This window comes from Dermacentor variabilis, chromosome 1, assembly GCF_050947875.1.
Source record: "Dermacentor variabilis isolate Ectoservices chromosome 1, ASM5094787v1, whole genome shotgun sequence".
Classification (NCBI taxonomy): domain Eukaryota; kingdom Metazoa; phylum Arthropoda; class Arachnida; order Ixodida; family Ixodidae; genus Dermacentor; species Dermacentor variabilis.
Genome location: NC_134568.1, coordinates 107,373,347 through 107,398,222, shown reverse-complemented (window position 1 = coordinate 107,398,222; position 24,876 = coordinate 107,373,347). Strand labels below are relative to the sequence as shown.

The window sequence follows — 24,876 nt, the reverse complement described above, 5'->3', positions numbered from 1 at the left end:
CCCTCTGGCTTAGCAGCGCAATGCCAAGCAACATTCAATGGCAGACGGCTATGATAAAACAATTATACGAGTAACTGCTTGTGGTATTATATAGCTTAAATCTCTGGGTAGAAATATGGACAGCTGTTTTCCCAATTTCTACCCTTCTTTACCAAACTGGCATGATCTCTTTGGCAATGATCCTAATGGCTTTACTGTAGAAAATCCAGGGGGCATATATTTCAACAATCCATTTTCTTCAACCACTTTTTTTTTCCCCTTCGTCACTGGCACAGAAGCCATTCTTACTGGAATTGGACACTTGGCAAAAATAATTCTAAGAAAAGAAGAATTAAAAACGAAATGGAACGTTACAAAATAAAGGCCCAGGTATATAGCCTGCATCAAAAGTTAAAGGGCTGCAAGACCGGAGAAAACCTTGAATTTCCGAGCATTCCTTGACTGTAGACACAATAAAACCGCACACTTCGTTGTTCGCACGTACTAGTACATGCTGAAAATCTGAAAACCAGAAAATGTGCCCAAGCTGTGGAAATTTTACACTTTTCCTTACATCTTGCAGACAATAAACTTTTAAAGCTAACTCTATGCTCTCTTCTGCTAATTCGCCAGCACCGTGGAACTTCCAACTTCCATCTAGTCTGGCAATCACAGAGTCCTTCAATATATATATATATATATATATATCATCAATAAGAAGCTAGTCTCATTTGTGCATAGTAATCACATTGACAAAGTAAACATGCAGGTATATTAAATCTTACCACAGCATGTTTTTAGCAAGTGTAGGGTGCTGCATGTATTTATTTGCCAAACATGTTACACACGAAGTGTGAGCAGCAGATAATGTAGCCAGCAGTGAAGCAGAAGCCTTGGTGTGTGCCGTAGTCTGCACTGAACCTCGACAGTGAAAAGCTGTCGAGGCACACACTCAGTATGACTTTTTAGAAGAACTTGCTGTTGGGCTAGTTTGTAACTCATTATGGTAATCAGAGCCCAAAAAACACAACCTGTTATGATTCGCGTATTCGCCGAAGAGCGGAGGCCAGGATTCATTGTGGTACTGACATAGAACAACAGTCCACTGAGTCAATGTGGACACTGATATGCTGATAGTGATGGAAAATTACAGGTCGGTGTGAGAACAAGAAGACAGAGGTTTTCCCAGAACTTCAGTGAAGGACACCAGGACCTGGAGATGCTTAACCTTCTGGTGAGCTTGGGCCATTGACCTCTCCCCAGCTGTCAGTATGCTTGCTTCCCCCTTTCCAGGGTCAACTTGGGGGCAGTGGATGGGCTTTGTGTCAATCTTCACCTCCTTGGAGACGGTGTGCTGTGCCGATATGAACCACCAGACTAATTGATTGGAACATTGCCCATTTACTTAGTGGGTGACCTCGGGAAGATGGAAGGTATTTAAGAGACATCCTGAAAGTGTGGAGTGTGCTCTCCCAGAACAATGTAGTCTGCTTTAACATGTAGCCCATGCTATAAAACGACATACTGCGCTTGGTGCTTCTGCCAGTATGGATATCTTATGTCTTTTTCTGTAAATAAGTTTGCCCTTTTCCCCCCATGTAATTGAACCCCCCATGTAATTGAACCCCCCATTCTATTCCTCCAACCTCCTGACCTTGAGCTCATAAAAAAGTGAGCAACTCTCGTCACGAAAGTTCGGACGACGGCGTGGCCCAGCTACCTGTTTTGAGACGCATCAGTGGCATAACCTAGAGAGCAAGTTTCAATGGGACACCAGGCTTCGAGACCATGACCCCCGAATCCAACAACTGGTAGGGAGTGGTGAGATTGACCTCAAAGACCTTAAGACGTGGTGACCTACCAGTATTCCAATCAAGTTAGGAAATGTGGGAATGACCACATTTTGCAGTTCACTGGATACGGCAGAGAAGGACTGGTGACATGGTGCCGCTTCTGTGGATAAGCTTTGGTTTTGGCTGTAAGATTTACCAGGCTTCGATTTCTCTGGGTTAATATTGGAATCAGTGGGGATCTTTTACCTGAATTCTGATTTGCGTGGGTATTGGAGCAAGTATTGTGTGACAGCAGAGCCAAAGCCAAGCGACGATGGTCTTATTGTGTAGAACTAACCTGCTGCAGTTGTGTGAAGAGCTCGAGGTAATAGTAGAGGAGTACTTAACGGAAGCTGAGGTTCATAAAACTGTTAGCCAAAGTGACGATAATTTGAAAATCATCGAACATCTAGGTAACAGAATTCAAAGCAGTTAGACAGGAACAGGAAGAAATTAGGCAAGAGATGGAAGAAACTAGGCAAAAAGTGAGAAGAATTTTGCAGGAAAAAGACAGGCTAGAAGAAAGGGACATAATGAGGCAGTTAATGGCAGCATTTGAAAAAAAAAAAAAAAAAAACATTGAATGGTTGGAGCAGGAAATCGAACAAAAACAACAGCAACTTGAGAAATCTAGCTAGATTGCAGTGAAAGTGGTAGGAAGTCGCTAGCGGGTTTCAGTCGAGAGCCGAAGAGAGAGGCAGCACCTGTGAGGTTAGGATGCACGTTCACAGGTGAACTGAAAGTTTTAGCTGCAAATGATGCCTTAGTGTCAACAGAGGACATTGAAGGCCTTCATCAGCATGACGAGGTGCTGTGCCAAGAGAGCACTGTAGAGACAACTAGGCCAGGTGTGAATGAATTGGCACAGTCACAGTGTGTGTATGTGGTAGGTGTTATAAATGAGGCCGTTAACTAAGTACTGAGTACTGCTGACCTGATAGACAAGAGCACCCATGTCGAGATAAAGGCAGAGTCAGGTCTGTGTGCTGAAGCACACTAAGCTGGACAAGGCAGTAGTTGAGGGTTGTTCATAGGAGTGTAAGCTGTGTAACTCAAAAGAAAACAGCTGCATTGTTCAGGTTGGTTAATTCCGGTTTAATGGCGCAAAAGTGACTAAGGCCATGCTGCGCCAGTCACAGGACAGTATAAGATCTATTATTACTGTAGCATTAGCTGTGGTATCTTAAAATCGATGTAGATAACCGGTTTCATCTAAAAACTCGAACAAGTTAGTGAATGGCACTAGTGGATCGTCCCCCAATATTAAAGGGACACTAAAGGTTACCAGAAACTCAAGTTAAAGTGGTAGAGCAATGTTCTAGAACGTCTAAGGCGTCAATATAATCGCGAACAGAGCTTTAGTAACCGAGAAATTGAGGTAAATGCATGACACGATTTGAGACCCCTCAGCGACATTCCGGTACTAGCCCGATGACGAAAGGACTCCTCATAATTTGTGTTACTAATACTCAACTACTCGTATTAAAAATATCATTTCATTCGATTATAAGACGGAAAAAAATGCTACTTGTCTACGTCTATTCGATTCTAAGAAAAAATAACATTTTGACGTTACCCTTCAGTAATATGGGTGTTCGAAAGGTTTCGTTTTCGCTCGACTCTGCGCGCTCGACTGTGCGCCGCGCACGCTTTGGAGTTTCAGTAGTTTCGTTATCGCGTCGTGCTGTGAGGGTTCTGCTGGCTCGCGAAACTTTCATTTGGAACAAGCAGCGAGAATGCCACGTCCATGTGATGTCGTGGGAAGCCCTCGTTGCTTTCCCGCTCCGGAGAGCCGGTGTCGAGGCCGCCGCCGTAGTACGCAACGACGCCGGCAGTGCGAGCCCTCAGCAGCAGGTCGCGCTCGTCGGTGCTCAAATCGCTGAAGTTGAGCCCACCATCGCGAGCCAATCTGTCGGTGTCAGGGTCCATTGCGACGAGCGTCGAAGTTAGCGTCATAGAATGAAGTACCAACTTATGGGCGTCTTGCGCTGGAGTTTGAGGTATAGTAGCGGCGCCTGGTGGCGAAGCGGGAAACGACATCTGGGTCGTGCCAGCTTGGGTCGTATTGAGCCCTGGCTGTGGCGAAGCACGTTTCTAGGCAGAGTTTTGCGTCGATTCGCACATTTTTATGCCCTGTTGCGAGTGCGAAAAGGCTCGTCGGTTCTCATAGACCACGCCGACCACGCTGCGAGCTCGCCGCAGCCTATAGTTTAACGAAAACGGACTCTCCGTTTGCCGTGGGACGTAATGTGGGACGTAATTCGTTTCTCCTTCCGCTAGCCACCATACTCCCGCCTTCGTTCTGCTGTCGGCTCTGTCTTGGCTCCGTTTCTGGCCGCGCGTTTGGGTTTTGCGCAGAAAAGCCGCAGCGCCGTCTGCGGACGCCGTTCTACTCACCGATGGCGCAACGTCACTATGAGACCATGATGTCAGTACTCCTCGATCGGAGGGCGGGTGATTTGAACTGCGCTAGAGGTACGCGGACGCTTCAGAACGCATTTTCTCTTAAAATAAGTCTCTCCTTGGCATGAAACAAGCGTTTCGAGGTTTCTGTGATGGTATTTCAACAGTCCACGTTGACTTAATAGTAACCTTTAGTGTCCCTTTAAGGAAGGGTGCAAAGGTATATGTAAGTGATACAAATTTTTGAAATGTTTCCGCCTCTGTGTTTCAGTGTGTGGACATGATATAATGATGTGGGTTACTGTAAGCGGCTCATGACATTTCTCGCATGTTGGTGGGTTTTCGTTTCGAAGCAAAAAATTGTGTATTAGATGCGTGTGCCCAATTCGAAGTCAACATAACATTACTTCATAGAACCGTTCTTGGCGAATGCATGATTTCCACTCGCGAAGCAGGTGTTTAGTCATATGTAACTTGTTATTTTCGCACGAGTTCCATTCTTGTTGCCATTTTGATGCTAGGGGCTTACGAACCGCTCGGATACTGTCTTTGTGGAAGTGGAAGTGTTACGTGTGTTATGCTTTTGTGTGCTGCCATGGATGCGCTTCTATCTGCTGCTTCATTCCCTGGTATCCCAACATGGCTTGGAACCCAGCAGAATCGTATGGTTCCTTCGTATTTCTTGTTAAGTACTATGTTTAAGATATCGCCAAGCAGAGGTTCAGACGCGGAGTTTAAGTTTAGGGCACTTAGAGCACTTAACGAGTCGGTATAAATAATAGCATTCTTCTGCTTGTCGGAAGTAATTTTCTTCACTGGCATCCATATCGCATAAACTTCGGCGGTAAAGACTGAAGAAAAATTATTTATGTGAATGCTATTTTCCAAATTTTTTGTGACGATGCCAACACCTACGTATTCTTGTGTTTTAGAGCTGTCAGTGTAAAATTCTGTGCAATTTTTATATTTTTCTTGGATAGCTCGGAACTCTTGTATTATGTGTTCTTGTGGAATGTCTTTCTTCTTTATATGTGTTAACGCCCAGTCACACAGCTGTGTAAAATTGCACCACGGGGGCAATCTTGGTGGCCTTTCGGCAACCTGCAGGGCTTCAGGAGGAACATCATAAGTCTGACAATATTGTTCGTGTCGTAAGATGAGTGGCCGAATCATGTTTGGTTTATTTATGTAGTGTAGTGGTGATTTGCAATGTGTTACGAAGTTGTAGCATATATGTTGTGGCGATGACCGAATTCTTAATACATAGCAAAGTGTAAGTTGTGCTCTACGTTGCTCCAAGGAAGGCTCATTAGAGTCAACGTATAAACTTTGTATAGGCGATGTCCTGTAGGCACCACTTGCCAGTCGTAGGCCGAGATTATGAACTGGATCAAGTTGTTTAATGTAGGACTGCCTAGCTGCACCATAAGCTACACTGCTGTAGTCGAGGATGCTACGTACAAGGGACCGGTATATACATAGTAGACATGTTCAGTCAGATCCCCAGTGCTTATGCGATAACACCTTGAGGATATTTAGTGCTTTATTTGCTTTAATTTTAGTGGCGTTAATGTGGGCCAGGAAGTTTAGTTTAGTGTCAAATGTTACGCCTAGAAATTTGTAGTGTTCTTTGACCGGCAGCGTTGTACCATGCAATGTGAGAGCTGGAGTGCAGTGTAACCCTTGCTTCTGGGAAAAGAGAACTGTAACAGTTTTGTGTGTTGAGAACCGGAAACCATTTTTGTCAGCCCATTGTGTAAGATTATTTATCGTTATTTGTAATTGTCGTTCGCAGGTGGATAAGTTTGAGGCGCGGCAAGCCATTTGTAAATCGTCGACATATATTGAGTGCATAACAGATGGTGGGATGATCTTATTTACAGAGTTCATTTTGACTATGAAGGGCGTCGTGCTCAGAATGCAACCTTGTAGAATGCCATTTTCTTGTGTGAATGTGCGCGAGAGTATTGTACCGAGACGTACTTGAAATGTTCGGTTTGACATGAAATCGCATAGACAATTTAGCATTCTTCCGTGAATTCCCATGTCAGCCAAGTCTCTCAAAATTCCGTGTCGCCAAGTGGTCTCATACACCTTTTCAAGATCAAAGAAAACCGCAAGGCAGTATTGCTTGTGAAGAAACGCGTCACGTATTTCATGCTCTAGTCGCACGAGATGGTCAGTGGTGGAGCAGCCCTTTTTGTATCCGCACTGATGCTTGTCTATTAAGCTTCTTGTTTCAAGGATGAATGTGAGTCTTATGTTTATAATGCTCTCATAGGATTTGGCTTGACAACTTGTTAGTGCAATGGGTCTATAGCTGCTATGGGATGTTGCGGGTTTACCAGGTTTTAAAAAAGGCACTACTACCGCTTTTTTCCTATCTGTGGGCATTACCCCAGACACCCATATCCTATTGAAAAATTTACGAAGTGCCCCTACCGATGCTTGAGATAGGTGTGCCAGCATTGTGTAGTGCACACGGTCAAGACCTGTTGCCGTTTTTTTACCAGCAGAGAGAACTCTGTTCAATTCATGTATTGTGAGTGGGTTATTGTACATTTCAGCTGAAGCCCCAGTTGTAGGCAGTCTCTCTTTCTCAGCCGATTCTTTATATTTTAAAAATGAATTTGAATAGTTTGTTGAGCTAGATATGTTATAAAAGTGTTAGCCTAATAAGTTGGCCTGGTCCTGTAGTGTTGTTTGTGTGCCTGGACATGTAAGTAGTGGTATAGTGTATGATTAGTACTCTCCTCTAAATTTCCTCACCTGGTCCCACATTTGTTTTGATGTGACTGTACTATTGATTGAAGTTATGTATTTTCGCCATGATAATTTCTCCACATTTCTTCGAATAAATCGTGCTTTGGCCTGTTTGAAATTTAGCAGATTGTTATAAGTGGGGTACCTCCGTAGGACTCCCCAGGCTTTATTTTGTTCTCTTTTGGCTTCAGTACATTCGTTTGTCCACCAAGGATTTAGTTTTTTGCGCACAATACCGGATGACTGCGGTATCGCCTTTTCTGACACTGTGATTATGACTTCAGTGATTTTTTTATTAAGTTCATCAATACTAAGCTCTGGCGAAGAGACATTTTCCAGTTTCGCGTTCTCCATAAAAACCTGCCAGTCAGCGAGCTGTAATTTCCATCGGCGTGGTCTAGTTACTAAAGTTTGTGGTGATGGTAGGAGTTTGATGAGTGCAGGTAAGTGGTCGCTACCATATGACGTGTCGAGAGCTTCCCATTTAAAATCAGTTAAAAGAGAGGGCGAACAAAAAGCTAAATCTAAACAACTAAATGTGCGGGAAGTCGGTGAGAAATAGGTTGGCGCACCTGAGTTTAAAAGACATATCATTTGATAGAATAAAATCTTCAACAAGTTGTCCTCTTTGGTCAGTTTTGACACTGCCCCAAAGAGTACCATGAGCATTAAAATCTTCTACCAAGACAAATGGCTCCGGTAACTGATCTGTTAGTTTTTCTAAGTCTTTAATAGTAAAATGTGTGTGGGGTGGAATATATAGTGAGCAAATTGTGATGGTTTTGTAGGATAGAATGGTGACAGCTATGGCCTCTAAAGATGTATTTAATTGGACATTTCGGGTGGGAGTGACGCCCTGTATGACTATGGCTACTCCTCCTGACAAACGGCTGGAACATTCGCGGTCCCTTCGGACAACGGTGAAACCTCTAAGGAATTGACTGTGTTTAGGGCCTAAGTTTGTTTCTTGTAGGCAAAATGCGACTGGCGAAAACTTATTTGTAATGTCTTTAATGTCACCCAAATTGTGAATAAGTCCTCTACAATTCCTATGTATGATAAAAGCCATAGTGGCAGAATTGAGAATGTTAATTTACATATATGTACTAAGTAACTGTAGGTGACATTTGTTAGTGGGAATGTACTATTGGAAGAGCGGTAACCGTACAGGTTACCGGTCCCTTTGTTCATTTAGTTATTGTGAGCTTGTCTTTCTTAGTGCGCTCCAGAGAGCACTGATGTTTTGGCGTCGATGATGCCAGAGTTTTGGTGTCGACATCCATAGCCTTCTCCGAGGCACTGGATGATCGAGAACCAGGCGCTGAGACGCGCGTCTCAGGCCTGGGAGTTCGATTTAGCCTGGGGCCCTGTGGAACCGGGGTCTGCAGGCCCGTCTGTGATGATGATGATGATGGAGCAGCACTGGCTGCTGCCACCAAGGGGACGGATGGAGTTACTACTGGGCCACTGACTGCGGTTCCTATAGACTCATGAGACCACTGCGGTACTGTCCCCTGCCGCACCACACTGGCGTAGGTTGTTTGAGGTAAGTGTGCTAGTTTCTTTCTTGCTTCATAGAAGGAAATCTTCTCTTTCACTGTAAGTGCAATTATCTCTTTCTCTTTCTTCCAGCAAGGGCAAGATCGTGAATATGCTGGATGATCTCCTTTGCAGTTTGTACAGTGTGGAGCAGCATTGCAGTTCTCCGACTGATGGTCATTGGCACTACACTTTGCACATGTCGATTTACCTCTGCATGATTGCGATGCATGTCCGAATCTCTGGCACTTGAAACACCGCCTCGGGTTTGGGATATACGGTCTTACGTTGATCTTAAGATAGCCTGCATCAAGTTTAGTAGGTACAATACTGGTACCAAAGGTAAGTATAACATGTTTGGTCGGGATTTGTTCGTCATTTCTTTGGAGAGTTATTCTTTGAACTTTGATTACATTTTGTTCTTGGAAACCTTCTAGTTCTTCATCGCTTAGGTTTAGGAAATCTTCTGATATTACACCCCAGCTTGTGTTGAGAGAACGGTGTGCTGAGATTGTGACTTTGATGTTACCGACACTGGCGAGATCAGCGAGCTTTTCGACTTGGTCTTTGGTTTTGAGTTCAAGGAGGAGGTCCCCATTTGACATCTTTGAAGCTTTGTATTGTTTTCCGATTTTTTCTACTAGGCATTTTGCTATTAGGAATGGGGATAGTTTTCTCATTGGCAGAGATCCTTCATTGTGGATCACATGGTAGCGTGGGAATGTTTCTACGTTGGTTTTTAAGGTGAAATAAAAAATTGCTTCGGTGGGCCCTCTTTTGTTAGGGCGATCTGCAAGGGGGGGAATGCATTTGCCATGTCATTCTTAGAATATTCAGCAGCGATGGTAGCCACCCACCACCGAGCCCAACAAGGGGATGCTACGAGGTTAGGAACATACCTGTAGACGTCAGCTATGCAACGCCGCTATAACCTAATATATGTACCCAAGGCTGGGTAGATACACACGGTTAACCCTTGCTGCCTGGAAAATTAGAAGTAAACTGAAGTGAGTAGAAGACAGGAAAGATTCAAAGTGAGAGAAAAAGATGAAGAGTGGAGAGGGGGACAGGAAGAGGCAACTACCGATTTCCCCCGGGTGGGTCAGTCCGGGGGTGCCGTCTATGTGAAGCAGAGGCCAAAGGGGTGTGTTGCCTCCGCCGGGGGGCTTTTAAGGTCCAAACACCCAGCATCGGCTCAACCCCCAGGATCCCCCTTTCCCCAGACACGGCTAAGCCGTGCATGGCTACACGCGGGAGGGGCCAACCCTCGTGTGCTCGGGTACCTGGTGGCGCAACACACTAAACGCCTGCTGACGCAGCTGCATTGTTCAGGAGTCGGTGAAGCTGTCCACCAGTCTTGGTAGCCAAAAGAATTATGACTTAGGTAAATATCCTTCAGATGGTGTGGGTGAGACAGCAGTCGAAACCAATGAGCTATGTGTCGATGCAAGGCGTGAGCTGGACAATGCAGTAGAGGGCAGTTCTCAGGAGTGTGAGTTGCGTAGCTCAAGCAAAGACAGCTGCATTGTTCCAGAGTCAGTTTAGCTGTCCGCCAGTTGAGGTTGCCAAGAGAGAGATGGTTTAGGTACAAATCACTCTTACTGTGCGGGTAAGACAGTGATCCGGGCCGACGAGATGAGTAATGATCAGCATGAGGCGTGAGCAAATGGCTCATAAGTGAGTACGAGGAAAAAGCACTGTAGAAATAACCGTTGTAAGGATCAGAATGTGGTGAAGACGGTAGCACAGCCAAAGACAGCGAAAGACACAACAAGGCATCGCACAATGAAAGAAAAGGCGCATTCGCCATTTGCAATGTGCTCATTTCAAGCGTGCCCGAGCCACCGGACAAAAAGAGAGAGAGAAGCTTGTTCTGCAAGTACGTGGACAAAGGACATGGGGCAATTATGTTCCATGTTGTTCTGTCATTCTTTTCGGGGTGCAGCATGTATTGCGAAGGAATGCTAGGTGGCAGCACGAGACAAGGTGGTAGGGAGATGTGACGCGGCCAGACGAAGTCATTATGAAAGCGCACTGTCAGGATGCAAATTGACAGGAGACTGTGACGTCTGAAAAGAGCTGATGGAATGTCAGGCCTTTTGTTGTTGGATAGCCAGAGTAGCTTTCAGGGCACAACCACCTCAAGTACGGCTCAAAGGTATGAGTCCGTCGTAAGGTAATTGTAACAGTAGACAGAATGACAGGCTCCATAGAAACAAACATTTTGTTTTGTTTGTTTGTTTTGGGGCATTTGAGAAGTTTTGCGATTTCAATTAGAGTTCCTTTCAATAAGTAAGTTCTGAGCTTTGTTTAGGATTTCGTTTGAGAAGCTCAGAAGTTTAAAAGATGTGTTTTGCGTAAAGATTTCATTTTGCAAACTGTTTGTTAATGAGGAGATTGGCTTTCTTTTCGGTGAGTGACTTCGAAACATCAAGTTTATTTGTTAAAGGCCCATAGTAACTAATATTAACACTTGCGTGTATCAGTTATTCTTTGTTAAATGTGCAAATTCTAAGCGCATTAATTTTCAATGATTGCATAATTTGCACTTAGAAGTGTTGGTACCATTCCATTAGCGTGTGTCCTGTGCGGACTCAAGAAAACAATGTTTGTGACTGTGTTGCTCGTGTGTGTTGAAAGCGGCAGCATTAAGAGTTTTCTATGAAGCGTGCGTGGAAGTAGTAATGAGTAGGATGCATTTTTTAAAAGTTTTTTTGAGTGCATAAGTTACGCTGGTTTAGTTTGGCGGTTCCTTTAAAGTGTGTCATGCATGGAAAGAAAGGAAAGGAACATGTGTAGGCATTATGAAAGGTATGCATGGAAGACAGGTGTGCAACGAGTTGTTACCACAAAGCTAGCTCAATTTTGGTTATGTATCTGTAGAGTTGACGAGGCTATTCAGTGGCACCAGTACGTGTGGCAAGTAGTCCCCTGTGATATGATAGAGTATGAACAGGCTGTTCGTGAAATTAGGCTGCATAAGGTGTTTTGAAGCATTGGTTATTTAGAGTGTTTGGTTTAGTAGTATGTATACCTTTGCTCTAGTGCAGCATGACAGCCTGATTTGGCGGCAACAAAAGGAACACGAGCGCTCGTTTTGGTGGCACCAACATTTTGGGGTCAAAATTTTCAGTTCCCATTTAAGCGGCTTCTATTGAAACTTTAGTATGAAGCCTGGTGGATTTACAGTTGATTCCAGGCATTTGTGTGCTTTGTGGTACTGCGTTGCAAAGATCAACGCTTCCGTGCCAGTTGATGCGAGATGGTTGGAAGCATTCCAAGTTTGCAGTTGTTGCAGAGAGTCAAGCCATCTTCTTGGTAACCAGCCATTCTCATCTTGCCCAGCAGTTGCCAGCGCTGGCCAGTCGAGATTTTCCGAGCTGTGGAGGAGCTGTTGCGTTTGGCATATTTGCCGAAGAGTGGAGGCTGGGGTCACTGTGGTATCGATGCCAAACAACATTCCACCTAGTCAATTTGCACACCGAGATGCTGATAGTGATGGCAAATTAGAGGTCAGCATGATAACGAGAAAACAGAGGTTTTCCCATAACTTCAGCGAAAAATGCCAGGACCTGGAGAAGCTTTACTTTCTGGCGAGCTTGGATAAGTGACCTCTCCCCAGACGTCAGTATGCTTGCTTCCCCTTTCCAGAATCAGCTTGAGGGCGGCACATGGGCTTTGTGTAAATCTTCTCCTCCTTGGAGGTAGTAGGCTGTGCCGATCCGAACCACCATACTGGTTGATTGGAACATTACCTATTTTCCTGGTGGGTGATACAGGGAAAACGGAGAATCTTTAAAAGACATCCTGAGTGCGTGGAGTGTGCTCTCCCAGAACGATGTTGTCTGCTCTGACATGTAACTCATGCGACAAGAACGATGTACTGCGCTCGGTGCTCCTGCCAGTTTGGATATAAATAAGTTTGCCCTTTTCCCCCCATGCAAGTAAACCTCCCATTCTATTCCTCCAACCTCCTGACCTTGAACTCATCAAAAATTTAGCAACTCTTGTTGCAAAAGTTCGGACGATGGCGTGGGCCCTTCTAGCCTCCGTGTGATGCCCCTGTAGTGTAGGCCAACTACCTGTTTAAAGATGCACTGGTGGTGTAGGCCAGAGAGCGACTCTCAGTGTGACGCCAGGCTCCGAGACAACAACCCCCGGATCCAAAAACCCGCGTATACGCACACACTCACACATGAAATCTTTCCAAAAAGACCCTTGAGGCACAAGCGCTGTGTCGGGGGTTTGAGTGATTGCATGCGTGGCTGTGTGCTTGTACGCATGTATGTTCTTTGTACTCTAATTTGTTTTACCACACTATGACCGTTTAGCTGATGAATGGCTATATGGGCTTGTTGGTAGGTCGTCTAGCTGTTGGCAAATCATCTTCATAGACACATACAGCAGAAATTGCAGAGCCTTCAGAGCGGGTGTACTTACTTGACAGCGTCCTCGAGATTGAATGCCTCGTCATTGTAGTAGTCATGCGATGTTGATGACTTGTCCGAAAAGCCTCTGCAAGATAAAGCACAGCCATTAGATGAGTGATGAACCATTAATTTGCCCAACTGAGTTCTACATGCACTTAAATTTGAAAACACAAGCATTTTTCTACTTCGTGACCATCAATTAAATTCTTGGGCGTTCTGTGCCAGAACCACGATATGTTTATGAGGCATGCCACAGTGGGGGATTCTGGGCTAATTTTGACCACCTGTAGATCTTGAACACACGGTACACGGCTGTTTTTACATTTGGCCCCGTTGAAATGCGGCCGCAGCGGCCGGGATTTGATCCCGCACCCCGGGCTTAGTAGCGCAACGCCAAGCCCACAATGCCAGTCCGGCGGGTATTTCACCCCTATTCGAAATGCGGCTGCCGTGGATGGGAATCAAACCTGCGACCTATTGCTTCAGCACTACGCCAGCCGCTAAGCAACCCTGGTGGGTGCCCATCGATATCTCAATTTTCTTTCTCACTGCGGTACATCGCACAGACTGGTGCAGCCTGGTCGCAGCTAGACGTGACCTCAAAGACTGCATTGATGCGGTCTCGGATGCTGCACCTAGCTACGCCAGCCTGCGCGGTGCTATCAGTGCCGCCGCAGCGATATCAGTGCCGCAGCGAGAGAGAAGCTAGATAAGTGCGATGAGCGATAAGCACGGCTTGCGCGCGATCATGATGATGTCTGCGTTCACATCCCTTTGAGCAGGAGATGGATGGACAATGCCAAATCAAGCCCAAAAGTAAATGGCGAAAAAGAAAAAAAAATGACAGTAATTCTAATGTGCCTCTGACAACATATCTGCAATACACTCTAAAAACAGTTGCACCCTTTGGGGTGTTTATCTGCCACACAATGATAATCGTCATTTGCCTTGCTTGAGTTTCCTTTCTTGAAAACGCCGCGCCCACTAATTTCCTGTCGGGAATGCTATGTCACGTTGATAATGCGCATGCCGTTTGTTACTGGTAAGTACTGGGCTCACAGCCTTAAAGAAAGGAAATGCGGACAAGGAAGATGACATTTATTGTTGTGGGGCAAGATACAACTCAAAGGGTGTAATTTTGTTTTAGAGTGCAAGTCACAAACGGCATGCGCGTTATCAGCATGACATAGCATTTCCGACAGGAAAATAGCGGGCGCGGCGTTTTCAAGAAAGGAAACACAAGCAAGGCAGATGACGATTATCGTTGTGTGGCAGATATACATCCCAAAGGGTGTACTTTTGCCTAAGAGTGCACTCTAAAACAAAATTACACCCTCTGGGTTGTATCTTGCCACACAACAATAAATGTCATCTGTCTTGTCTGCATTTCGTTTCTTTAATGCTGCGAGCCCGGTACTTCCCAGTAACGAACGGCATGCACGTTATCAGCATGACATAGCATTGCCGACAGGAAGGTAGCGGGCGCGGCGTTTTCAAGAAAGGAAACGCAAGCAAGGCAGTGACGATTGTTGTTGTGTGGCAGATATACACCCCAGAGGGTGTAAGTTTGTCTAAGAGTGTGTAACCTTCGTGGCGGTGAGAAAGACCAGTGGTGCTCGATGGCGTACTCGTCGCAGGTACGCGAGAGTTTTTAAACGTCCGCACCAAACGAGTGCCGATACTCAAATGATGTGGGTGACAAAGCTCTGGTAATGGCACTTTAGGTGTGTTTGTGTGTAGTCCCGTAGTCCCCCCGTAGTCGGCGCCTATGACAGGCGTGGTCGTAAGTGGAGACATCGCGGCGACGTCGGCATATATCGTTACTGTAGGAGCACCGGTAGCGTCAGAACACATGGCACAGGGAGTAGATGGGAGCTCTTTAATAATTGCGCGAAAGCCGGTCGCAGGAAGGGGGTGGACCGTGCCAGAAGCACAGGAGGAGCATTTTGCGCGGAGTTCCTCATATATAATACTACGGATCAAAGTGCACAGATCCATAGCCTCAGGGAGACTACCGTCATATGTATATGTGTCAACGCAAAGGGACTACAGTTCTCTAAGGCATGCATGGTGATGAGGTCTTACGCGGTGGTAGGCTTCTGCGTAGCCAGAGCGTTGAAGCCAACAGTGTTGATATTCTTGATGATGCGACGAACGCAATCGTTTTCTGACATCCACACACCCTGCACAAGGCGAGGACATTTTCAATGCAAGACGTGTACGATTATCCGGAAAATTAAACAGGATGGTCGAGCTTCTTTTTCGCGATTTCATTGAGAATAGCAGGAACACCAAATATAGCACGAAACTTCTTCGTGAAAGTTATCCAGTCAGGCAGGTCAGGTTCGTGGTTCAAGAACAAAGTTTTAGCGACGTCGGAGAGGTAGAAAGGGACGTTGTGGAGCTTATGAGAATTATCCCACCTATTCTAGTTGCTGCCTCGATCGTAGTTCTCAAGCCAGTCTTCGACGCCTTCACCGCGTAAGTAAGCCAGCGAGCACTAGGGGGGTCACGCTGACAGCTGCTGATGGCCCAGACAGATGACGGCCGCGCAGAGACGGTGGAGTCAGTTGTACAGGGTGGGTATTGACTGGATATTGCAGCAAATGGTAGGGTGATGCGAAGACGCGAGCGGAGTTCCAGGGGGAAACGGCGAGAGGACTTGGGGAACGAGAAGTGACCTCCACCACTTCTAAGGAACTTTTTTTATTGCTTGTTTGCTTGCTTGCTGTCCTATATTATCGCAAGTACCCACTACGGAGGACCGGCCGAGAAGTCGGCAGTTAAAAGGGTGGGGCGAGGGCAGAAAATTTAAGGGAAAAAGTATATGTGGGGGAACAGTTGAAATTATATAATGAAGCAAACTAATGTTAGAGGCATTCTTTATTTTTAGAGGAAAATGTGTGCTTCTTGAAAGGAAAGCAAACTAGAAGGTAAAAAATTTTAATCAATTTAAACAGGAATTTTGTAAAATATTAAATAAATCAGTAAATTACCCACTTGTTCTTGTGTCACAAAGGAACTTGCATACGGCCAAGCAGACAGTGGCTTACCAACTTTTTTTCGAGTGATATATATATATATATATATATATATATATATATATATATATATATATATATATTAGAAAGTGATCTTTGCAGTATGTGCCCCCTGGGACTGCTCTGCCGCCGCTACTCTGTCCGCATTGACGCCATGCCAACAACAGCAGCTGCACTACTCTGTATATAGTTTCCCCTTTGACTTGTGCAGTACATGTTCGTTTTTCGTATGCTTTAGCACTAAGCCTGGCACGGAGGGCTCCTTCCAAGGGGAGTGGAGCTAGCCAGTGTGCAGCGCGGGTGGGAAGCAGGTTAGGTAGATGCTGCATTAGTGGCCACAGACCAATAAAAAAATCACACATTCTTTTAATTAATTTGTTAATGGCATGTTGATTTTTGTAAAATATCCATGGGAGCTTATACAGTAGTTCATGTTCCCGACTGGGCGGAGAATGCATACTCGCAGCAGGCCCAGGTGGCACGTATACTGTAAAGTTCGGCTCCCTTGCGGATTACCCAATTGCATTCTGTTGCATTGCAATAAGAAAGGCTGAAAAATGCGTCAGTGAAAGTTATCTTTGTCATCGACCTATCTGCTTTTCAATAGTACATTATGAACCATTACAGTCTAGTGTTGCCAACTTTAGGAGGGGTGTCACTGAAGTGAGACAAAAAAGCCACTAAAATTCTCGCTATAACTGACAAGTGGATTTTAAGAATGTAGGTGTTTTTAAACACTGTAATATAAGCCAGCATGAAGTAAATAATTTACCTGGACATGTCATGTTGGTGTAATGTTCAAGCAGCTGAAGGAAAACGGTGAATTTACCAACAGAGTATAGAGGGCTTTAGCTTAAGTAATGTATTTGGTATAGGATAGGCGAATCTCCAAGTTTCGAATATGAATAGTTGGTGCGTAATATTTTATTCATATTCGAAAATGAACTATTCGGTATTTTCGAATGCCAAACCAACCAAATATTTCGCAACAACCAACTGTACAAATCGGGTTACTGTTCTCCACCTGCTGAACAAAGTATCGCAAATTATAGTTATCAGAAGTACAAACTTTTCGAAGCAATGCAGAAACAAATCGGTAATGTAAGCTTTGTTTTCATTATGTGGTGGAAGTGCGGCGCTGGTTAACACTCCTTGGATTACATCTTGTACAAATACATAAATACCCAAGAATGCATGGACGTGGGAACTGCCATCGCCTTCACACAATTTGTAGTGCAACGCACGCGTAATGCAGAGAGAGGGACAGAGTAAAACACCTTTATTAATAATATTTGAATGGCGAGAGCAGTGTGGGAGGAACCCTCAGTCCAGAGTCCCTAAGATGATTCCGGCGATGTTTCGAGCCCGTTGTATCACAGCTCGGAGGACCTCGGGAGGTCCATCACGGAGGGCATCGTCCCACAGCTCTTTGTTGCGTAGGGGGTAAAGGAGAGTTGGCAAGGGAGGAAAGAGGTTTGCAGTGCACTCAATCGTGACGTGGAAGATTGTGGGCGAGCTGCCACAGCCAGGGCAACGATCTGCATAACAGTGTGGGTAGAATTTATTGAGAGAGACAAGATTAGGAAAAGTTGCGGTTTGTAACTGGCGTAATGCCACTGCTTCCTCCCGCAAGAAGGATGGCGGTGGTGCGGCGTGGGTGCGACGAATGTGTGTATAATGACGGAGTATGTCTTTGTAACGGAGCAAGGGATCCCCCCACTCTGAACTAGTCGCCTCACCACGCCCAGTCGCCCGGAGGGAAATTTCTCGGGCAACCGCATGTGCGCGTTCGTTACCCGGCAGCGAGGTATGACCAGGGGTCCAGAGTAAGTGGATGCGGGGAGATGTGGTTGGTGTATTTTGCGGGACCTGTTTGAGAATTTGGTGCGCCGCTCTCGGGATGCCATGTCCTGATAGGAACGCCCGGCATGCCTGTTGCGAGTCCGTCAATATATACACTTCCTCAGGAACACGGATGGCGTATCGAATTGCAAGAGCAACACCGAGAATTTCTCCGTAAGCGGCATTTGTTTCGCGCATTGCAGCAGAGTCTCTCAGGGATTCGGTGCCATCCAAAACTACCGAGGTATAGCCCTCTTGAGTGCGTGATGTGTCCATGTATAAAGTATGTGTTTCCGGGATGTTTGCAAGCATGCGGCCAATGTATCGTACACGGGCTTTGCGCCGCCATTTGTCATGCTCGGGGTGCATATTACGTGGCAATAAATGAATACTTATTGCTTGGCGTATCGCTGACGACAAGATCTTTGGACGGGCTTCAGACTCAAGGGGTGGGACAGAGTATCCTAGCTGTGTGAGAAGATGGCGGCCAGTAGGAGTGAGTAGGAGGCGCTGGCGATGGCTGACCCAGTGTGCCTCTAGCAGCTCGCCTAGTGTGTTATGTGTCCGTAAGTTAAGGAGACGGTGTGTGGAAGTATAATTCGGGAGGCCATGGGCCAGCTTCGTCGCTTTGCGAATCATTGCGTCTATTCGAAGTTGTTGCGCTTGGGTCAACCGCTGAAATGGGAGATGGTATGTAAGGCAGCTGATCACGCATGCCTCCACCAAGCGCAGCAGGTCCTCTTCTCGAAGGCCCGAGTGCCTGTTGGAGACCCTCCGGATCATGGCCAGAATTTGCTCAATCTGTCTGGATAGAAGGGAAACAGTGTAGTTTGATCTGCCATCCGCTTGGACGTGTAGGCCGAGGATACGAGCGCGATTAACCTGTGGTATCTGTGTGCCATCCACGTGCACAGTGATAGGGGGAGTAGAGGAATGGCTCCGGGAGCGAATGATTATGAGCTCCGACTTTTCCGGAGCACATCTTAAGCCGCATTTTCTTGCGTACTCGGAAACTGTATTGACTGCTTGCTGCAGTCAGTCCTGGATGGCTTCGTCGGAACCCCGTGTCGACCAGATAGTAATGTCGTCCGCATAAATAGCGTGGGCTACATCAAGGATCTGGTCGAGTAGCTGGGGGAGCCCCGAGAGCGCGATATTGAATAGAGTAGGGGAAAGAACTGAGCCCTGGGGTGTCCCACGTCCTACAAGGCGAATCGTACCGGATCGATGCGGTCCCATTCCTATGGTGGCTGTGCGATCTCGAAGAAATGCGCAGATATAGTTGTACATACGAATTCCACAGTGTGAATGTGCAACATAGCGAAGGATGAGGTCATGTTCAACATTACCGAATGCCCCTTTTAGGTCTAAGGCGATGAGTGCTCTCCTTTGCGCGGACGACGGAGGTCCTATGACTTCCTCCCGCAATTGTAAAAGCACATCTTTGGCAGACAGATGTGCCCGATATCCAAATTGTGAGTTAGAAAAGAATGATTTTTCTTCGAGGAAGGGCTGCAGATGCCGCAAGTGTACATGCGCCATGAGCTTACCAATGCAGGATATTAGGGAGATGGGTCGTAAGTTTTCAACCTTAACAGGCTTGCCCGGTTTGGGGATCAGTGTGATGTCGGCGTGTCGCCATGCTTGGGGAAGCATGCCCTTGCGCCAGCAATCATTGAAGATATGGGTGAGGTGGTTAATATCCGTGTCACTGAGTTTACGAAGGCTGGCGAATCGGATGTGGTCGGCTCCCGGTGCCGTGTTGCAGCGTAGGTCTTGTAGGACCACCCGCACCTCGTCAGATGTGATGTCTGAATCGAGCAATTCGTTCGCCTTGCCTACATAAGGATAGTCAGGGTACTGCGGCGGCGGGCCTGTGGGTATGAAATGCTTCTCTAGCTCTCCGAGGAGTGTCGAGACATCGTCCCTGTACTCGTGCATTAGGATGTGCAGCTGTTGAAATGTTTTTCCCTTTTGTTGTGGTGGGATCTGTGAGTGAGCGAAGAATCGACCACGTTTTTGCTGTGCTCAATGTGCCTGAGAGGCGATAGCAAAATCCTCACCAGCTATTCCTTGTAAGGATCTCTGCATACTCCTGAGATTCCCGTGCAATTGGATCTATACGTTTCCTAAGTTTGCGGTTGAGGCGTTGTCGTTTCCATCGTCGTGTCAACCCTCTGCGGGCGTTCCAAAGATGAAGTAAATGTGGGTCTATGTCTGGTGTCTCGGTTGTGGCGTGCAGTGTGCTCGTGGTGGCCTCTAGATCTTGTGCGAGAAAGTCAAGCCAGCGTTCGTACCCTTGGCGCTCAGGCGGGTCCTGGCGACGTTCCCTGAATTTCGCCCAATCTGTTATACGCACGTTTCGCTAGGGCCTACGCGCACCCCGTAATGACAAGGAGGTCGCCACAATGTAGTGGTCACTACCAAGGTGCTCCTCTAAAGGCCCGTGCGCAATGACTGGGCCAGTATTGCGCACGAAGGTAAGGTCAGGGCAGGTGTCACGAGATCCGCTGTTGCCTATCCGAGTGGGGTGATCTGGGTCGGTAAGCAGTGTGTATCTCATGTTGCAGATGGCATTCCATAAGTGGGTTCCTTTAGCCTGTGATTTAACGTAAACCCATGCAGTATGCGGAACGTTAAAGTCGCCGGCCACCACACAAACCCTCCAAACCTACGAAATTCTGTTAGTAGGTGCTGAAAACAGTGCGTTCGCGAATGGGGGGAACTGTATGCATTGAGTATAAACAGACTCTCGCTGCGTTTACCTCGCGTAATTATTTACAATATTTGGTGAGGAATGTCAATGCTAGTGGTATGCATGCGACATGTAACATGTTTCGAAACTAAGGCTCCCACAAAAGGAGAGACACCCGAGAGCATGCTGTAGCCGGATAAAGAAGGGGTGCAATTGACTTCCTGTAAGAGGATGACATTGGGAGGGTTCGTGGATGTGGCGATATACTGCTGTAGGGAACCTCGTTTTCGGCAGAATCCCCTACAATTCCACTGCCACACCCCTAGTTGCTCCGCGTTATGCGGCACCATCATCATCGCGAGAGGAAGCAGGCGGTTGTGCATAGGGATGCGGGCGCCGGGTGCCCACATTTGAAGGTTGCGGCCGAGAGCCTTGGTTGGAAAGCGCGCTTTCGTTGTTACCGCTAAGCTCAGGAACTTGTATGCGTGCGAAAGTGCACTCTATACATGATTTCACTTGCTCCGTAATGCCTATTTGAAGCACCTCCATTTGGCGTTCTATCCTGTCCAGAGCCGCCTGCATACTAGTGCTCATGTCTGCCACCAGCGCGTCCATTTGTTTTTGCAGGCGCTCACAGCGTGCCTCCATGTCACGACGTAGGCGGGCTATTTCTATTAGAGGATCGGGATTTGATAACGAATTGGTAATAGGGGAAGGGGTAGGGAGAGATTTACGGGGCGGAGCGAGCTGTGGGGGATCCTTCGTCCGACCTACCTCCCGAGGTGCCTCCATTGCTGTTTTCTTCTCCGGGGTCCACTGCATCCCAGAAGGGACCAGGGTCACCTTGGCTGGAGCGTTGGTCTGCAGGGCCTTCTTGTAGGGTTGTTGGGAAGATGGGGAAGGAGGGCGCTTCTCTGAGAGGCGCACCGATGCCTCGCGGGATCAGGACCGAGACTTGGAGTGGGTCCGTAACTTGCGACAGGATCTCGAACGGGTTTCCGACCGGTCTTGTCTGGTCTCCTTCGTTGGGGCGCGCGACGTTCGGGTCTCCGCCGTATCTGTGGTCATGGTCGGGTCGCTGGAGGGTTGGAGTTCACGCTGCTCTTTCTCGAGAGCTTTCCGCACCCAAGCTTTGTTCAGTGTCTGCCTAGCACGCCGCGGGCAGTTTGGATCCGCTGTAGGGTGGGTCCCGTCACAGGATCTGCAGTGTGGGGTGCACGGATGTGACGGGGTGGGGTGGTCAGTCCCGCACGTCGTGCAAATGACCACGTGCGGCGTAGGACAGTAATCAGCCCAATGGCCGAGCTTGTGACATATCTTGCAGACCAGTTGGCGGGGTCGATGGGGGTAGCAGTGGAGTTCTGCACCATAGAAACGCACGTAGCGAGGCACTTTAAGTCCTTCAAAAGTTACCAACGCAACGTTGGTTTGACCCATCATTCGTACTTGAAGTACTTGAGTTCCAGGAGGCAAAAGCTCATCCACTAGCTTGGAAGACGGTGTACCGGGCAAAAGACCAGGAACAATTCCCTTGCATGAGTTGTCTCGGGCCGCAAAATATGTTGTGATGGGATAGACCAGCTGACCAAGGTTCAGCTCCCTCACCTTGTACAATGCGTCGGCTACGTGTGACTGGGGTGTGCTGATGATTGCCAAGTTCTGCTGAGGTCGCAGTCGGAATATGATGTCCTGACGATCGTCGGTGGTCAAGCCGGCTGCACTCCATAAAGCACTGGCGAGTTCTGGGAGCGTCCACTTATCGAGGCAAAGTCCTCCGTGAGGCCGTAGAATTATCTTTTCGTCGTGCAAAGGATGTTGAGGCAGGTTCCGATTCCGACTGCGCTTGTGTACAGTAGGCTGGGAGGCGTCCGGAATGCCCAAGATGTTCTTGGAGTGTTGCGTATTAGCGTGCGTTTGACGGATGTCACTTATGTATGACTGTCTTCCAACAGCCACCTGTGTCGTCGTAAATGTTCGGGATAGCACCCTCCTCCATCCTTTCCCCGGTTGGAGTGTCTACCTTTCGTTGTTGGGAGGGACAATTGGCGACGATGGGATCGGCGACCACTCCCGCAGTATCCACCTCGGGCGTCTTCGTTGTTATCGAGGAACGCGCACCCACTTTCTCCGTCGCCGATTGCGTCTTCTGCTCGTTGGAAAATGACGTTGCGGTAGATAAATGCTCCATCGAAACAGAGCGGCGAATTGGTCGAAGGCCCTTTGCACGCCCGTTTAGGATGGGCCTCAGAAGAGCTGGTCGCTTGGCGCTCTTGGTTCATGGTGTAGAAAACATGCCAAGGCAGCTATGGCCCCGGCAGGGGCAGCCGCGTTGGAACTGCTTTAGAGCTGTAGAGGTGCGGGAAGCGGCAAAAAAGTCCCAGGAAGAAAAGGCGGTCGGTGGGAAACGGCGAGAAAGCCGCTTCCCATATGACTCCCGGCGAAAGCGGCCCGGGCAAGGGCAGTCAAGGGAGGTCGGTGAAGGTCGCGTAGTCTCGGTGGTTGCGGAGAGCGCCGACGACACGTCCGTTCACTTCGGCCGACTCAACGATTCTCCCGTAATGCAGAGGTTGTGGACTAGACTGTCACTGTCAGCCCCCCCCCCCCTTCCCCAAGTTGAGTTTTCCTCCATTTCTCATTAGATTCTCATTTTTGCACTTCAGTTAGACACTACAAACAACTTATCCTATGCTTTCCGTTTCTTCATTATCTGTTGGTTTTACATGGTCCCGACTAACAAATACGTGCGAGAGTCCTTACAAAAACAGTGCCCTTACAAAACTGGGTCCCTCGTTTCCCCTCTTTTCATCCAATACTTGACAATCGGCTATATTGTGTTTATGGCCTGCCTTCTTGCAGCCTAGTGGTGTAGGAGTTTTATCTCTTACATTACAGCCAGTGATGTTTTGTTTCTTGTAAAAGACTCTGTATTTGGTCTAGGGCACACAAATACCTCCTTAGAGTTTTATTTTCCCTTTCCATAACCTCTCATAGTTTTTGAACTATTTATTATGCATTTTTGAAAAGTTAGTTTCAAATGCCTGTAATTCTTGGAAAGCTTGTTTGCCACCAGGCTTAACGTTGTCAAGCGGCTATTCGTGTAGTTCTTTTCATGACTGTTGTGATCTTGTGTTTAAAACGATCTTAATCCTGCGTGATAGTTGACTCTATTCAGTGAAAGCTTGTTCCTAATTATACTGAAACAGATATTGCTGCTGTAAATATGTGCGTCTGTGTTTGTCTGTTAGATATTTGATACTTACTATTTGTATTCTATTCGTATATGAAAATGTCGATATTCGATCGCCTATCCAATATTTACATACTGGATTATGACAGTTAAATTTTTCATTATCTTCAGATTGGAAGGTAACAAATACAGCACGATTGAAAAGAACACAAACAACGTAGTTTTCTTAAAGGGACCCTGAAACGGTTCGGACAAATTTTGTAGACGCGTAGGGTTCAGCTTAAGTAGAACATTCGCACCACAATTTAAGTGAAGCGTTACGTATTAATGGAGCTACAAGCGATTAGAAGTTACCCTCCTCCCTAGCCATGCTTTTCCTCCTCAACTCGTTCGCCGAGCGAGCGGGGCTAAGCTCCGCCTTCAGTGGTTCAGCGTCATGATGCGACGTCACATCGTCCACTTCCGGTTGTTTTGGAGCCCGCCCCCGCCCGCGCGAGACCTCTCCGCTAGCCGCTTGGCCGTCGACCCCAAGCGAGAGCTATCGAAGCAGCGTGCGTTGCGAGCATTCTGTCGTAGCGCCGAACATGTCTGGTATTCCGTTAACCACACACTAGCGGTAACCACAGGCCAGCTGGTCATTTCGGCAAATGACTGGAGGCATAAACTCAAGTTGATGAAGGAACTTTAGCGTAGACGTACGTGAGCGGCCTGATCGGTCTGCACGGTCCATACACTTGTTGGCGCAGCGCTTAACCAGCCAAACACAGCGCTAATATTGCTCTAACCAAGTGTAAGACATTTTAAACATTTATAAAAACAACGTGTTGATGATTACACTCCTCCAAAAAATACACACCAGCAACAAAGAAAACACTTCCATGCTGCTACTGTGTATGGTTGAGCTCTGTGCCACCAGGTGGCTGCACCGTGCACACCATTCACATTTGCCCTTCTGCTCATCTCATGGGTCATCCCGTTACGGCACAGTCAAGCGGCCAAACTCTGTCCCCTTGCGCTTGCGTTTGCCCTAATACCGGACTCGCGAAACGCTATTGCGTTAGTAATCTTCCGGTGTAAAGTGACGGCCACAAACGCGCAAATCCTGGCGCCGATCGGATAACGGCAGTCCGATGCCCAGCAGCCAGTTCGCTCGTACGCTGCCTTG

At 47.1% G+C, this 24,876-nt stretch overlaps 1 protein-coding gene across 4 annotated transcripts in view; it reads right to left on the bottom strand.

The window, feature by feature from the left end:
- The window catches only part of Vav (Vav guanine nucleotide exchange factor), a 312,152-nt gene that overhangs the window by 90,640 nt on the left and 196,636 nt on the right, over nt 1-24,876 (bottom strand). For all 4 annotated transcript variants that reach the window (XM_075692551.1, XM_075692576.1, XM_075692567.1 and 1 more), the window contains exon 4: nt 12,957-13,031. In XM_075692551.1, coding sequence (XP_075548666.1) covers nt 12,957-13,031 — 75 coding nt within the window. The remainder of the gene's footprint in view (nt 1-12,956; nt 13,032-24,876) is intronic.